General features: G+C 42.6%; 1 protein-coding gene across 1 annotated transcript in view; it reads left to right on the forward strand.

Annotated features, from left to right (window-relative positions):
* The window catches only part of LOC122788660 (nucleolysin TIAR-like), an 859,280-nt gene extending 843,414 nt beyond the window's left edge, over window positions 1–15,866 (forward strand). Inside the window, exon 5 of the mRNA XM_044055556.1 lies at window positions 15,776–15,866. Coding sequence (XP_043911491.1) covers window positions 15,776–15,860 — 85 coding nt within the window. The 3' untranslated portion in view covers window positions 15,861–15,866. The remainder of the gene's footprint in view (window positions 1–15,775) is intronic.
* Window positions 15,867–17,156: the final 1,290 nt, after the last annotated feature.

Consider the following 17,156-nt stretch of genomic DNA (forward strand, 5'->3'; position numbering starts at 1 on the left):
TAAATATTTTGGTACTCTGTTCAGTTATCCAGAAATGGCTTCGGTAAGCCACCCGACTACTGACATTCTGAAAAAATGCAAAGATCAAGACAAACAGACCGCATAGGTCCAAAGCTGCTGATGACACTTCCTAAGCTAGTCTCCAGTTCGCAGGTACTCAGTGAGGTGCTTTCGCAGACCCTGATACCCGCTACTTCAGATTTGCAGGCTTTTACCTCAGACCCATTTGGAGTCCGGTATGCTGCGAGATACTTCTTCGACTGTGGAACCTGCTGATGTCTCTACCTTGAATGGGTCCGGAGCCGCTGTGCAGGCACCAACTTCTGAGGGTGTATTCAGGCTTACTGACTTGCATATTAATCCGACGCCACCTTCTTCCTTCAGGCCTAAAACTCGATACATGCCTAGAAAACCGATGCCCAGACTACATGGTCAGACCCCTATGCCTAAAAAACAAATGATAAGAATGGCTGAAGACCTTATTACTCTAATCAGGGGAAGCCACCCTTCCCCCTCTAATAGACCTAGGACCGATTTTCCTACTGATTCTTCTGATCAGGACTCTGAAATTTGTTTCCTCTGAACAGGATTTACCCTTATCTACCTATGAGGATTCTGATGCAGAGGACTCCATTCCCTCTGCTTCCCCTCCAGAGGATTTCTCTCTTGGTGAAACCTTGCATACTCACAGGGGACATTTTTACTGGGAGAACCAGGATTATTCTGACTCCAAAAAGAGGCTTAGGGATTTCTTACTCTTGCCTCAACACAGGCCTTTGTCCATCCCTCCTGTACTGGACATTGTTGATGATGCCTTCTCTGAATCTAACCTGGTCTCTGACTCTATTTCCTGCTCCCAGAAAACCTGATATATATTACGGGGTTCCTGACTCTCACAAGTTCCTCTTTAAAAATCCTACTGTGGATCCTGAGACTATTTCACAGAGACCCAAGGGCATTAAGGATACTACTGCCAAAAATACTACCCCCTCTGATAGAGATTCCAGGGCGCTGGATAGATGGGGTAAGAAGGTATATACTTCTGCAACCTTGGCCATTAGGGCCTTAAACTGCCAGTTTCATATGTTAAAGTATCAGCAGCATATTATTGGATTGCTTAAGCAGAAAATGATTCCTGACTTTGCTGAAAATAAAGATTTTTAGGATTTAATGCATTCTGCTGAACAAGTTGGAAAACATACTTTGGAATGTGGTTTTGATTCATTAGATGCATCTTCCAGGGCTACTGTCACTGGGTCTGTGCTTAGAGGGCATGCTTTGCTTAAGGAGCAATGTTTGCAGGTCATGTTAAAGCTTAAATTGCTGGATGCTCCCTTAAACCAAGACCGCCTGTTTGGCAACAAAGCATAAGAAATACTTAAAAAGATGGAGGAAAAAGCTAAATCTATGGAAACTGTTAAAGATTTCCTGCAAGTACAGCCTCCCAGATTTAGTTGGCATTGGCTGTCTAAGAATTGGTCCTTTCCTGCCTCTTCCAGGCCTTCTCAGTCCAAACCCAGAACCAGCAGAACACCCAGGCTTCAGTCCCAAGGTATTCACAGGACTAAGCAGTGGGGGGCTCCCACTTCCAAAACAGAAGTAGCAAGAGACCCCCCTATGGTAAACTGTCTCAATTACTTAAATTTAAACCTTCCAAGCCCTGCACAACTGACTTTAGGGGGAAAGATTGCCCTGCAGGCAATAAATTGGGAATTCATTACCCAGGACAAATGGGTTTTAAATAGTTTCCCAAGGATACAGATTCCAGTTCCACTCCTTACCAACCCCAAACAGTTGGCCAGATCTACCCTCAAATCAGTGGGCAGAGGCTCAAAAGCAAGTTCTCTTTAAGCATCAGGGCTATTCAACCTGTCCCAGAAGAAGAATGGGGACAAGGTTTCTATTCGAGACTTTTTGTGGTACCCAGAAAAGACTGTTCCTGGCGTCCTATCCTGGACCTGTTTATATTAAACACATTTTTGGTGATCCCAAAATTCAAGATGCTAACTCTTTATCAGCTGCTTCCTATGCTAGGCAAAGATGCCTGTTTGGCAACACTGGATTTAAAGGAAGCCTACCTGCACATCCCAATAAGGGAATCTTGCAGAAGATACCTACACTTCAAAGCAGGCTACATGCACTATCAGATGTTCGTGTTTCACTGTTGCAGTCATGACTGTAGGGTTCTCACCTGCTGGCAGGCAGCCCTCGGTCGGCCAGAATCCCAAAGTCTGGGTCCGGCGTCGGCTGTTCATCCATGCACCCTGACGTCAGAGCGCCAGGAGTACAAAGCTGACAGCCGACGCCATCTTCTCCGGTCTTTCTTGCCGTGCAGTGATAGCACTTCGCAAGTGCCGGTCGGCTGACTCCTGACTAATTTTTCTGATATTCTTCAGTCCGAAGACTTTCTTCTCCACTCAAAGCTAAGTACCCTGTTGGGGAAACTTTTTTCTTGCACCACTCCGATGTCAGAAAAAGTTAATAATTGCATTTCATGTGGGAAGCAAATACCTCATAAGGATTTTCATTCTTACTGTATTCCTTGCTTAGGCCCTGACCACGATGTAGCTAGTTGTCGGTTTTGTGCTAGATTCAATCAACGTACAATTAAGCGAAGGTACGATTTTGCTTTTCATTACTTCGGTAGGCGCTTTAACTACAAAATGTCGTCTGATACGGTCCTGGCTACCGGAGTTCACAAACGTCGCAAGGATAAAGACAGGCCTCCGAGGTCCAAATCTGGTGATAGCGCACAACCGGAGCCAGCTTCAGGTTCGGCCGTCGTCATTGAGGCGCTTTTGCAGGGTTCAGGCACCTAGCCAGCAAGACATTTCCCTGTGGTACGTTTGACTGGGGACACATGGCTGAAGACATTCAGCTGCAGTGAAATATGGCTGTTTGCAAATTCCCTGTGGGCAAAGAGAAGCACACCCTGCCATGCTCACAGCTTTAATAACCAAATGAATGGTGGCAGAAGAAGTAATGAGTGTTGTGCTCAGTGTACAGTACATACTTATGTAACTACAACATGTAGAAGTGTGCTACAGCATGAAGGAAATCCTGCAGGATACTGTAGTCACATTTATGCTCAAGTATGTATTTTAGGTAATGTTCCCTAGACACTGCGAAGTGGGTAGCGGTCCACACACTCCAATTATAAAAGCACTGCCCATTGTGCACTGCATTTTTACTGCCACTGACATACCCTCTGGCCAGCCTGCTGCTGATGCCTGCCATATTGCCTACTGTCTCATGTTCCCATGGGGACTGTGGACATTGTTTTCCCCATGTGCATTTGGTTACTGAAACTGTGGGCATGGCAGCATATGCTTTTGTTTGCCCACAGGGAATTTGCAAACAGCCATATTTCTCTGCAGTTGAATGTTATTTCAGGCATGTGTCCCCAGTCAAATGTACCACAGGGAAATGTCTCACTGCCTAGGCGCCTGAACCCGCTTTTGCAGCCCCTGTCGTCGGCCATTTCAGAACCGATGGCCGAAACGGACTCTCACGAGGAGCCAACCAGGCCTTTAAATATTTCTGTTGCTGGACCTTCGGACAATGCTCCTTCAGATGGGTCCGGAGCCGCTGTGCAGGTACCGGCTTCCGAAGGGGTTTTCAGGCCTACTCAGCTACTAGTAAAGACAAAGCCAAAGACAAAGGCAAAGACTCCTTCTAAATCAATGACTTCAACACTGGCCTCTTCTGAACCGGCTCCCAAGTCACAGAAACAGTTACGCAAGATGGCGGAGGATTTACTTACTATGATTAGGGGTTCTCATCCCCCTCCTGACAAAAGGCCAAGGCAGGATGTTTATTATGATTCCTCTGATCAGGCTTCTGTTTCCTCAGTTTCTTCTGATCAGGAATATTCTTTCCCTCCTTATGAGGATTCTGATGCTGAAGAATCCATTCCTTCAGCTTCTCCCCCGGAGGATTTCTCTTTTGGGGAAACTTTGCATGAAATGAGGGAACATTTCCACTGGGAAGGACAGGAGTATTCGGAATCCAAGGAAAGACTGAGGGATTTTCTTCTTCTTCCCCAACATAGACCCCTGGCTATTCCTCCTGTTTTGGATATTGTGGATGATGCCTTTTCGGAGGCTAACTTAACCCCTGACTCTTCCTCCTGCTCCTGTTAAGCCTGATGGATATTACAGGGTTCCTGATTCCCATCAGTTTTTATACAAGAACCCTTCTGCTGACCCTGAAACCATTTATCAGGGTCCTAAGGGAGTTAAGGCTGCTTCTGCCAAAAATCCCATTCCTACTGAAAAGGATTCTCGATCCTTAGAAAGATGGGGCAAAAAAGGTGTACACTTCTGCTACTTTGTCCATTAGGGCTTTAAACTGTCAGTTTCATATGTTTAAATACCAGCAATTTCTCTTGTCTGTCTTAAAACAAAAGCTTACTTCCATTTCTGCCTGTGCAGATAAGGAATTACATGACTTATTGCATGCCACTGAAAAGGTTGGGAAGCATGGTTTACACTGTGGATTTGATGCCTTGGAGGCTTCTTGTAGGGCTGCGGCCTCTGGAACAGTCATTAGAAGGCATGCATGGCTAAAGGAACAAAATTTACCTGAACAAGTAAAGGCTAAATTATTGGATGCTCCTGTTCAGCATAATGTTTTGTTTGTATCAAAAGCTGAAGAGGTGATTAAAAAGATGGAGGATAAGGCAAAATCCATGCAAACAGTTAAAGATTTCTTACAAGTACAGCCACCTAGATTTAGCAGGAATTGGCCTTCAAAAAATTGGTCCTTTCCCACTTCAGACAGGCCTCAGAGGGGTAGATATAGACGCTCCAGAGGGAGGCCTCAAACACAAGCTGCTTATAGACCAAGACAGTGGACTGCTTCCACCCCTAGGGGAGGAGAGGACAGGTCACAATCTCAAAGGAAACTAACTCAATGACTCCCTCTGTTGGGCTACAGGAACTTCTTGCCTAGAAGCCCCTCTCGGAGGGAAACTCTCTTTTATCAAAATTGGACTCAAATAACCCAAGACAAGTGGGTTTTGGATGTGGTTTTAAGAGGTTACAAATTCCATTTTCATACCTTGCCAAGGCCGAACGGATGGCCAGACCTTCCAAAAAATCAATGGACGGAGGCCTTAAACCAGGTGGAAGCTCTTTTGGCTATGAATGCCATAGAGCTGGTTCCTTTTTCAGAGATGGGAAAAGATTTTTACTCAAGGCTCTTTCTAGTCCCAAGGAAGCAAAAGTCATGGAGACCCATTCTGGATCTGTCGGTCTTGAACACCTTTCTAGAGATTCCAAAATTCAATATGCTTACTCTACAGCAGCTACTTCCAATGCTGTCCAAAGATGCATGGATGGTAACTTTGGATTTAAAGGAGACATATTTACACATTCCCATCAGGCAGGATCGCAGAAAATACCTCAGGTTCAAGGCCGGATCGAGGCACTTTCAATTCTCTGCGCTGCCCTTTGGATTGTCTACTGCGCCCAGGGTCTTCACCAAATGCCTGGCTCCAGTAGTAGCTTACTGCAGACTCAAGGGAATTCAAATTTACCCTTATCTGGACGATTGTCTAATTCAGGCAGACAGCAAGGATGTCTTACTCCAGCATCTAGAATTTGTACAGAACCTCCTCAAGTTCCCGGGATTCTCTGTAAACATAGTCAAATTTGACACCATCACAACAGATAACTTTTCTGGGTGCACTTCTAAACACCACAACCCAGATGGTATTTCTGACATCCGAAAAACAATTACAGCTGGCTTCAACTTTCAGAACATTGGCAACTTTAACTCAACTATCTGCAAGGAAATTCCTGCAGGCTTTGGGTTACATGGCCTCCTGCATCCTTCTCATACCATATGCAAGAGTACACAGGAGGAAAATACAATGGTACCTAAAAAGTGTATGGTCTCAGTATTGCCACAGTTTAGACATACTGATCTCCGTCCTTCCTTGCCTTCAAAAGGAATTTCTTTGGTGGTCCAGGGCATGTGCTCTAAACAAAGGGAAATCCTTTTGTCTGCCTCCTGCCACTCAGATTCTAACCACGGACGCCTCGGATTATGCTTGGGGAGCCCATTTTCAGGGCAATTGTTTGCAGGGCCTTTGGACAAAGGATCAGAAGCACCTGCATATCAATTTAAAGGAAATGTTAGCCGTTCAGAAAGCTCTGTTGGCCTTCAGGAATCTTTTACAACCAGGACAACTGCTAATACGGACAGACAACACCACAGTTATGTGGTACATAAACAAGCAAGGGGGATCTCATTCCTACCCCCTTTGCAGACTAGCCATGGATCTATGGAACACAGCTCTAGCTTGCAATCTGGATCTTCAACCTCAGTTTCTACCAGGGAAACAAAACTTTCTGGCAGACAGTCTGAGCAGAAACCTTTCGGATCCACACGAGTGGATGCTGGACACCAAAATATTCAGGATGATAGCAGTCTGAGGATGTCCTCACATAGACCTCTTTGCATCCCATCTCAGTCATCAACTACAGAATTTTTGCACCAGGACTTTCCACAGAGAAGCTTGGAAAGTGGACACCCTGTCATTCAGTTGGAGGAACCTCTCGGGATATGCATTTCCACCTCTTCTTCTTCCACGGGTTTTATTGAAGATAAAACAGGACAAGCCCAAGATGATAATCTTGCTGGCTCCAAATTGGCCTTGGCAGTTTTGGTATCCAACTCTAAAAAAAACTATGCCTAGAGCCCCCTTGGGTTTTACCTCAGTCTCCGAACCTTCTGTCCCAACATCAGGGTCAGGTTCTACACTCTCATGTCAGAACTCTCAGCCTGGCGGCCTGGTTAATCCGGGGCCTTTGATTTCTTCTTTACTGCCCAAGCAGGTTATGGATGTCATTTTAGAAGCCCAGACGTCCTAGCACTAGAAAATCGTATGCAGGAAAATGGAAAAGATTTTGTTCCTGGATGCAGGCTCAGGATTCTGATCCTCTTCTTCCTAACATTACTTTAATTTTACTTTACTTGACAGATCTCTTACATAAGGGTCTCTCTTTCTCTTCCATTAAGATACATGCCTCTGCTATTTCTGCTCATTATAATATAGACCCTCCCATCTTTTCCCACCAGCTCATGAGACAGTTTCTCAGAGGAGCTAAGAACTTAAGACCTCCTAGATCTCCTCCCATTCCTGCTTGGGATCTCAACTATGTTTTGGAAAAACTAACCTTGCCTCCTTTTGAGCCTGCTGCCTCTTCTGACATCAAGTTTTTATCTTGGAAGACAGCTATCCTGTTGGCCTTAACCTCTGCTAGGAGAGTTTGAGTTACAAGCTCTTATGGCTGTGGAACCTTGTATTATATTATTTTTCATCAAGACAGGGTATCTTTGAGGACTAATCCTACCTTCATGCCTAAGGTGATTTCCAAAGTGGCTTTAAATCAAACTATCCACTTGCCAACCTTTTTCCCCAGTCCTCAAAATAAAGGGGAAAAGGATCTTACATTCCTTGGATGTACACAGACAACTACATTTTTACCTGAACAGAACCTAGGACATCAGAAAATCAGAACAATTGTTTGTTTCTTATGCTTCAAGTTCCCAAGGTAAAGCCATGTCCAAACAGACCATTTCTAAATGGATTGCTCATGGAATCAGATTTTGTTATTCTCACCATGGAAAGCAAATCCCAGGGAGTATACGGACTCATTCCACCAGAGCTGCTGCCACTTCTGCGGCCTTCCTCAGGGGAGTTCCTACCAAGGACATTTTGGAAGCTGCAACTTGGAGTTCAGTGCATACTTTTTCTAAGCACTACAATCTACCTCTCTACTCTAAGTCTAGGGCAGGCTTTGCCTCTGCAGTCTTGCAGGGCCTTTTAGCCGCCCCTTCCCCTTTATGACCACCTCCCTTTCTTTCAGCTTTGGGATTCTACCGTACAGTCATGACTGCAACAGTGAAACATGATGAACATAATACAGTTGTGTACACCTACCATAAATGTAGATGTTAGAGTGTCTTCACTGTTGCAGTCTGGGTTTCCCTCCCTTCTGTCCCCTCTTATTTTTACTTTTGTGTATTTCCTTTTTTCACCATTCTTCTGAGGTGTATTTGCAAAGGTTATGGGACCTTTTTCATTCTGGGACTCCTAACATCTGGGGCAAGAAAAACTGGAGAAGATGGCGTCGGCTGTCAGCTTTGTACTCCTGGCGCTCTGGCGTCAGGGAGCATGGATGAACAGCCGACGCCGGACCCAGACTTTGGGATTCTGGCCGACCGAGGGCTGCCTGCTGGCAGGGGAGAACCCTACAGTCATGACTGCAACAGTGAAGACACTCTAACATCTACATTTATGGTAGGTGTACACAACTGTGCTTTCTCTGCACTGCCCTTTGGCTTATCTCCTGTGCCAAGGGTATTCACAAAGTGCCTACCTCCAGTCATTGCATTTTGCAGGCTAAGAAATATTCAAATATACCCATACCTGGACGATTGTCTAATTCAGGCAGAAAGCCAGGAAAATAGTATTAAATCATATGGCATTTGTAAGGACATTAACTTCTCTGGGGTACACCATAAACAAAAAGAAATCACATCTTGTACCCTGCCAACAAATTGTATTGCTGGAAGCAAGCTTGAATAAAACTTCCCAAATGGCCTACCTTATGCGAGAGAAACAAGTTCATTTGACAGCCTACTTCAAACTACTGACCACAAAGACCCAGCTGTCTGCAAGGAAAATATTGCAAGCCCTGGGGTTCATGGCTTCCTGCATTCTGCTAATTCCATATGCAAGACTGCATATGAGGAAACTACAGTGGTATCTAAAAAGCCTATGGTGTCAACATTTTCAGGATCTAGTCTCAATGATTCTTATCCTACCTTGTCTACAGATAAGTTCCTTTGGTGGGCAGAGGCCTGCCACCATAACAAGGGACTGCCATTCACTGTACCCCCTGCTGCCCAAACCCTAACAGACTCATCAGACTATGCATGTGGGGCTCACTTGGCAGGGAAGTGCATTCAGTGCAAATGGAACCCAAGTCGAATGCACCTGCATATCGATCAAAAAGAAATGTTAGCTGTACATAATACTCTGACAGCCTTCAAGGACCACATTCTTCCAGGAGAATTATTGGTAAAGACGGACAACACCGCTGTTATGTGGTACATAAGCAGGGAGGGCTCACTCATATCCTCTTTGCAGACTTGCCATGGCTCTGTGGAACACAGCCTTGAGGTACTAAGTGCACCTACAGGCTCAATTCCTGCAAGGAAAGCTAAGAACACTGGCAGATGACCTAAGCAGAAATCTCATGGACCCACATGAGTGGAAACTGGAACCAAAGATATTCATCATGTTGAGAAACAAATGGGGGAGCCCAGAGATGGACCTATTTGCCTCCCCCCCAGAACTTCCAATTGGACAAAATCTGCACAAGAACTCCCTACAAACAAGCTTGGAAAGTGGATGCCCTGTCCTTCACCTGGAAAAACCTATCAGTTTATGCCTTTCCCCCAATGCCTCTCCTCTCCAAGGTACTACTAAAGATCAAACAGGACAAACCAAGGACAATACTGATTGCACCAGACTGGCCCCTCCAACACTGGTACCCTCTCTTGCGCAGTGTCACTGCTGGCACCATGGCACCTACCTCAGACTCCTGCCCTTCTGTCCCAGCAGGAGGGCCAGATTCTGCACCCACAGCTTCAAACCCTGAACCTGGCAGCCTGGCTAATTACCTGATCTCTCCATTACCATCCCTCAGTAAGCAAGTGATGGATGTCATTTTGGAGACAAGGAGGTCTAGTACTAGAAAATAATCTGCTGAAAAATGGAAAAGTTTCTGTTCCTGGAGCCAAACTCGGGATGGGCACAGCAGCACCCAATTTACCTCAGATTATTCAATACTTAACTGAGATGCTTCACAAGGGCCTTTCCTTTTCCTCCATCAAAATTCATGTCTTAGCCATTTCAGCTCATTACAATACAGAACCACCCCTCTATCATCCATTGCTTAAGCAGTTCCTCAGCGGGGCCAAAAACTTAAGGCCACCCAGGAGAGCCACTACTCCAGCCTGGGACCTTAACTTTGTACTGGAAAAGCTCACTTTACCTCCCTTTGAGCCAGCTGCAAATGCAGAGTTGAAATTCCTTTCTTGGAAAACAGCCTTCCTTCTAGCCATCACTTCAGCAAAAAGGGTGTCTGAATTACAGGCTGTCATGGCAGTGGAGCCTTTCATCATCTTTCATGTGGACAGGGTGTCCCTCTGGACCAATCCCTCCTTCATGCCCAAGGTGGTATCCAGTATGGCCTGTAATCAGTCCATTCATTTGCCAACCTTTTCTAATCTACAGAACAAAGGGGAACGAACACTGCACTCCTTGGACGTGCACAGACAACTTGGATTTTACTTGGACAGGACTAAACCTCTCAATCTGAACAGCTGCTGGTTGCATTTGATGCAGGGGCAGAGGGGAAGGCTATTTCAAAACAAACCATTTCTAAGTGGATAGGCCACTGCATTAATTTCTGCTATAAGCGCTATGGAAAACCTACCCCACAGGGGATAAGACCACATTCAACCAGGGCTGCATCTACCTCTGCAGCCTTTCTGAGAGGTGTCCCTACCAGGGACATCCTAGAAGCTGCTACCTGGAGTTTTGTACAATACCTTCACCAATCATTACCACTTGAGAATTTTTTCTAAGTCCAGAGCTGGCTTTGCCACTAGTCTTGCAGGGCCTTATAGCTGGTCCTAATGCTATCCGATTACCTTCTCCCATCCTTAGCTTTGGGAATCTGCCCAAATGTGGTGACTGCAGCGGTGAAACACGAAGAACATAGTACAGTTGTGTACACTTACCAGAAATGTAGATGTTCGAGTGTATTCACTGTTTGTAGTCCTGGTTACCCACCCTCCCAGCCCCCTGACTTCTCTTGACTATACCTCTATTCTTGTTTGCTATGCTTAAAGCTTTTTGGTGTATTTGCTTTTTTGTTGGAGGTGTAACCTTGTATACAATTGCTTCCCATTATGGGGGGCACCTGACATCTGGGACAAGAAAAACTGATGTAATGGCATTGGCTGCATGCTTTATACCCCTGACTACCCGACGTCATGGAAGATGAGACAGCATCCGACGCAGGACCCAAGACTTTGATAATCAGGCCGACTGATGGCTACTGCAAGCAGATAACCCAAATGTGAGGACTGCAACAGTGAATACACTCTAACATCTACATTTATGCTAAGTGTAGACGACTGTACTTTACCTGATGAGATATTTAGATAAATATGAAAATTACAAATCAGTATACAAATAGTATTCACTATTTCTTTAGCTGCATTAGACAGAGATCAAATCAGTGCAATTGTATATGCCATAATGTATGCTTTATGATGAAATCTGATACCTTGTATGTAACATGGTGTTGGAATCATTGATGTAAATGTGAACAAACAGTATTTGATGCCTAGAGGCGTCAGTAGGCGGTAACTGCAAAAACACCTAGGTGCATTCTGCTGTAATGAAGGTGCTTTACTGTTACACCTCCAAAAATGATTCTGTACCTCTGTGGGACCTTACGCTGTTTAAGCCCTCACTCAGCCCCCTTCAAACCATTGATAAAAACGGAGTTAAATTTTTTGACCTGGAAAACAATTTTTCTGGTTGCCATTAGCTCAGCTAGATTGATATCAGAACTCCAACCACTTTCTTCTCAACCGCTTTACCTGACTTTTCACAAGGCGAGGGATTTCACTTTAGACTCTTTTCTACCCAAGATAGTGTCTGAAGCTGGCCTCAGTCAGCTTACCAGTCTCTGTTAAATTCTCCAACAAGGGAAAGTATGTGCTTCATGTACTTAGACATTCATAGATGGCTCAGATTTTACATTCACAGAAATAGATTTCAGGAAGCCAGAAAAACTATCTTTTTCTAAGGCTAAATTTGGCACAGCAGTGTTAAAAAATTACTCCAGTCAGATGGCTCACTGATTGCATCACTTATTTACACAAGTAAAGCCCTGTCATTACCAAAACAGCCTAAAGCACACACACTGCAGGTTTATGGCTGCATCATCTGCCTTCTAGTCTAAAACATCTGTAGATGACATCTGAGCAGCTGTGTTATGGTCCAACGCTCATACCTTTATAGCTCATTACATGCTAGACGTATTATCTCGAAGTAGAGCAGCTTTGATCTTCACAGCTTTGATCTTCACTGTACTCCGGAATATCCTTCCGTGAGGACCACCCAAGGTGACTGTAGCTGGAAACTGTGTCGCATCAGTTGATGAGTGGATGAAAGACATTGGATATTAGTGTTGCATACCTATCGTAACTCTGCATCTGTGTTGCCTGTTTCTGTCCTACCTCATCTTCCCTCTAATCATTCCCCCTTACTACTTGTCTAGATCCTGGTATGACCTTTATTTTTTATGTATTTAACATTTGTTTACAGGGAAAGTCCGACTTGGAACAAAGCCAATTTTCAGCAGAGTCTCTGGGAGAGATGCTGCAGATGCATGTCTTTGTAATGTGGGAGGAAACCCACTCGAATACAGGGAGGACATACAGACTCCTAGTAGAAGGCACTCCAGCTGAGAATCGAACTGGAGAGCCTCTTGCTGTGAGGTGACAACGCAACCACTGCGCTGACCTAAGGGATACTCCTGGTTAACCTCTGCTGTGTAGGCTCCAGAGTTTCGTTATCTATTTTCTTGTTTCCCATCATTTTACTCTCTGCATTGCCTACTCAGAAATACTGTGGGCTGCTTTTTCCAATTTTGGCAATGTGGTTGATAAGGTAAGGGCTTATGGACGCATACCTTTCAACCTCTTTGTGCAAGAAATCTGGACAAAGCCTGACAAAATGAGGGGGACAAAGGACTTTAAAGTAAGGACACATTTTAAATATTGTTGGTATAAACTTAGAAAGTTGCTAGAGTAACAGGGTTTATTTTAACATGTATTTTCTGAAAGATTTAAAGACTGAAACTCAAATGTATGTCCTTGTTTATTGAAGTCATTCTTCATCATTCCATTGATTTGCCAGAAAACCACAAATTTTATGAGGAACAGACCAAAAGTATGAGCTAAAAATCTGGACAGTTGAGAGGTATGGGATAAGGTGAGGGGCTCGAACTATGGAGCTTGAAGTTTGTCGAGTGGCCAAGGATGAACCCAAGGGTCAGATCAGAGTTACATCAGTTGAAGGATGAAAACAAACAAGCTAGATACAGAGTTATGGTGAGTACATAACTTATTATTTTTTCTATTCTGAAAAGAGACAAACTGATGTATTGGAGGTGTTTCCTTTAAAGGGATAAGATCTTAAAAGCCCCCAGAATGAAGTTTCCATCTGTGTGCGTCTGTCTTGATCCTCTTTAGCTTGTCTGTTTTGCTCTGACTGAACGTATGAAGCCTGACTGTTCAGATAGACTTGAATTGCTATGTCCCAGACTAGCTTGCAACGAAAGTAAGATTTGCTGTCCCCTTGTTTGTGCCACATTGCAGTGGTATTGCCTGTGTACAGTAGCAGGGGGACTTCAAAGTATTGTCCTTGGATACTGTACTGTTGACATGGTTTATGCACTTGGTAGCTCACTGAGAAGAAACGCAAGTTTGAGACCATTCAAAACCAGTAGTGGTTCCTGTTCAGCCATTTGTACTTTAGTATCAGCAGACACCATTTCTTCAGTCTTGTAAATTGCTTTCAACTCTGTCCATAATGGAACTGAGGAACAGATCAACTTCATCATCCATCAGCAAGTTTTACTACCTCGTCAGTCATGCCCCTCCAAATATTGGAGCTCATAATCTGTAACCTCTGTTACCATATCAGATTTTGCATTAGGCGTAAAATTCTGTATGTGCAACTCTGGCTGCTGCCTTTCTGCCTCTTAATATATATTTATCCCCAATCTGACAATCCCCTATCTTCATTTGCAAAGATTAGGGGAATTTCTTGGTGCCCTTTTTTACGTTTTTCATAATCAGTTTAAATGCTACCTGGAGCCTACCCTGAAAATAAGGTATACATATCTCACTTGCTCAACAAAACTTCCATATGTTAATCTCATACTTTTGAATCCATATTGTCCAGAAATTTCCATAGTTTTTATTCTGTCAAGCTTTATAGTGGATGTCTTTGTGGGTAGTAGACAACACAAATGTTTCTTAGCTTGCATTCTTTATAAGAGCATTTAAAGGTCATAAGTTGCTTAATATGTTTATTGACTAAAAGTACCTAATGTTTGCCATGTTATAACCAAATTCTATAATGGTGCCTTTGGTCTACCATTTCCACCAGCTTTGGGTAGTGCAGCATTTTTTATGTGAAATCTTGAATGTACTATAAATAGAGTTGAAAAGATATGTGATTGTATTACATCCTGTGAAGCTTGTTTAACCGAACTGTATATGCCAATTGTGAAATGTTTTGAATCTTCAATACTTTTTATTAAATGCAATATAAAAATGTTGGAGGATTTCTTTTTACTATAATTGGCAGCTTTGTGTAGCCAGAAGGTATTGTTGCATTTTTCAGTGGTTTATATTTTATCTAGCTAAAGGGAGGTATGACAAAGCTGTTCTGCCTTATTGGCAACATTCTGTTGCATTTCAGTTCATGGGACCATTTGTCAGCAGTATCGCATACTACTCCTGTTTTGAAAGTAGTTTGGGGCAGGAGTTTGGTAGGCCATCACATTGTGCTCCTCTGTCTCTATACTATATTGTATAATGAGAACTTGATACTTGGAGAATGCAGAATGTTGCTAAAAAGGCAGCAGCTGATCAGATTTATTAAGAGTAGTACTTGTTTGGTTTCATTTAAATATTGTTTCAAACTTGACTGTTAACTGGAACTCTGTCCACTTTAACATAGACAGTGGTGTTGAAAGTTTTATCTTGACCTGCAGTTTTACTTTATTCCAAGTCACTACCCAAAAGTAATAGCATTCTGATTATTTTGCAGAATTGCTCATAACAATGGACAGGATCTTGAAGGCTAACTACAAGGAACTGTGCACACTGGAACTCAGTTGTAGATTTTTTTTTCTTATTTCTACTTTTTCTTATACATTTTATATTTCAGCGTTTCTATTCAGTGCAGTTTTAGTTCCACTCATTTAATTTATTACAATTTGTGTACATTTGTTTCTGTACTGGTGTGCTTAGCATTGTTAGTTTTATTTTCCTTTCCTAAATTTCTGAAAGTGTCAATTTTTCAAAATTTACAGCTGCCCAAACTCCAAAAAGATGATAGAGACTTGCCCAGGAAAAATAAAGAAATCTGTTAACAGGCGATGTATGCCTTTTAATTCCTATTTTTCATTTTTTCTCAATCTAATATTTTGTATATCTTTTACAAGTCTGGAGGTATTTAACTGTATTTACAGACTGCATGGCACAATCAGAATAGCTGGACTTCCTAGAATGCATTGTAGCAAGCAGTACCAGTTTTGTTACAATTAACCTCGCTGTTGACTAGTAGCAAAAGGCGGCTACTGTTAATTCCAATTAATACTTGATAATTTTTTAAATTTTATTTATTAGATGAGGGTATGTGGTAGGTTGCATGCTTTAATACATGTATTCCCTTTGCTTATTTTGTTTTTATTGCTGCTTTTTCTAGGAATTGGAGATTGTTACAAGAAGTTTCAAGGGGTCATACATTGCTAGGGCTAGATAGTCTTTTTCATCACAGTGCAGTGAGTGTTTTTTTTTTTTTTTTCTCACTCAGACAGCTGTTGTATTTTGTGGTCTTTCATTTTCAGATTTCTTATTTAGTTGTACTTTCTCCCCACAGAGATGCTCGTGTTGTTAAGGATATGACAACAGGAAAATCGAAGGGCTATGGCTTTGTATCATTTTTCAGTAAACTGGTAAGTTAACACAGTAGTGAATTAACAGTGGGTATAGTAGCTCATTTCTATACTTAATTGGGGGTATTTAACTGTAAATTGAGTCCATCTCAAGATGAACTGAAAATGCAAGTGATCCAAGAATATTTGTTTGAAAATACAGAGCATAATCAAGAGAGAAAATAGCTGAATGAAATTACTACTAAGTGCATCTAGTCTTGACAGAGAGAGTTCCGTAGTGTAGAACACTGGTACTGCAACAGTTGTATTAGTTACATAAGCTGTTCTTAATAATTAACTTTCCATTTGTTGAGGCAGCATGTCATCTTCTGTGTGAATTAGTGTGTTATCTATTAGGTTCTAGGAGTTGGTCATCTAGTTGTGCCTTTTGCAGAAGGCTATTTTCATTATGCTTTCGAGTTTGGTAGTAGGTCCTGTGTTTGTTACGTTGCTTGCTCAGAAGGCTGTGGTTTAAATGTAATATACTTTTTAAAAAAAACATTCTGTTAAGTTATCTTGTGATATAATAAATTCTTTCACAGAGAATATTTGTGACTTAAGTTTGAATCTTTAATGTTAATAGATGGTGTTTCCGTTGTGCATACTTGCAGCCATTGTCACTCATTTAGTTGCTGAAGAAAAAGCCTCAGTGAATTTAGGCAGTTTTATCTCCTGTTTGAAGGAGTAGTGTGTACTGAGATTATCTCATCCTTGGTGCTTGTAGCTTGCATCTGTTGCTGTTTTTCTGAAATGCTTGGTTCTAATGAAGTCTGTTTCTTGGCTGAAATGGAATAATTTTAGAGCCTTTTGATGAGTCAGGTCAGAGGCATAGCAAGAAATGGGATGTGCCAGGCTTGCTGCTATAAGCATCCAGTCTGTCTCTGAAGGTATAGCTACAATACTGGCAAGGCATTTCATAGAATCAGTCAGTTATCAGGCCACGCTTCCCAATTAAACTGTTTGTGATCGGAGATTCTTAAATGCCAATTAGTGGTGGTTCTTCCCCCACTTTTCATTCTTGAAGTAGTTTTTGCTGCTACCTGTACTCTGTACAGGGTGGGGTGCAGGAAGAGATATTATGCAAGGCACTTGTCTTTACTACAGCTCTGCGTTAGCTAACAAGTTTAATTTAGAAGGCAGATAAGAGAAATGTGCCTGTAATGCAGTAAAAGTTTGGGGGAGTGCCGTTGAAATATGTAGAATTCATTAAAACTTCTCTATAAGACCTCTAATCAGATTGTGGTCTTATTTTATTAATTCTGTTTTTCTGTAAGTCAGTATATATGCCACCAGGGAAACCATTGTCATGCTCTAGATTTATTTGTA

Source organism: Protopterus annectens, chromosome 14.part0 (genome assembly GCF_019279795.1).
Source record: "Protopterus annectens isolate FY-2018-M chromosome 14.part0, PAN1.0, whole genome shotgun sequence".
In the NCBI taxonomy this organism is placed as follows: Eukaryota; Metazoa; Chordata; order Ceratodontiformes; family Protopteridae; genus Protopterus; species Protopterus annectens.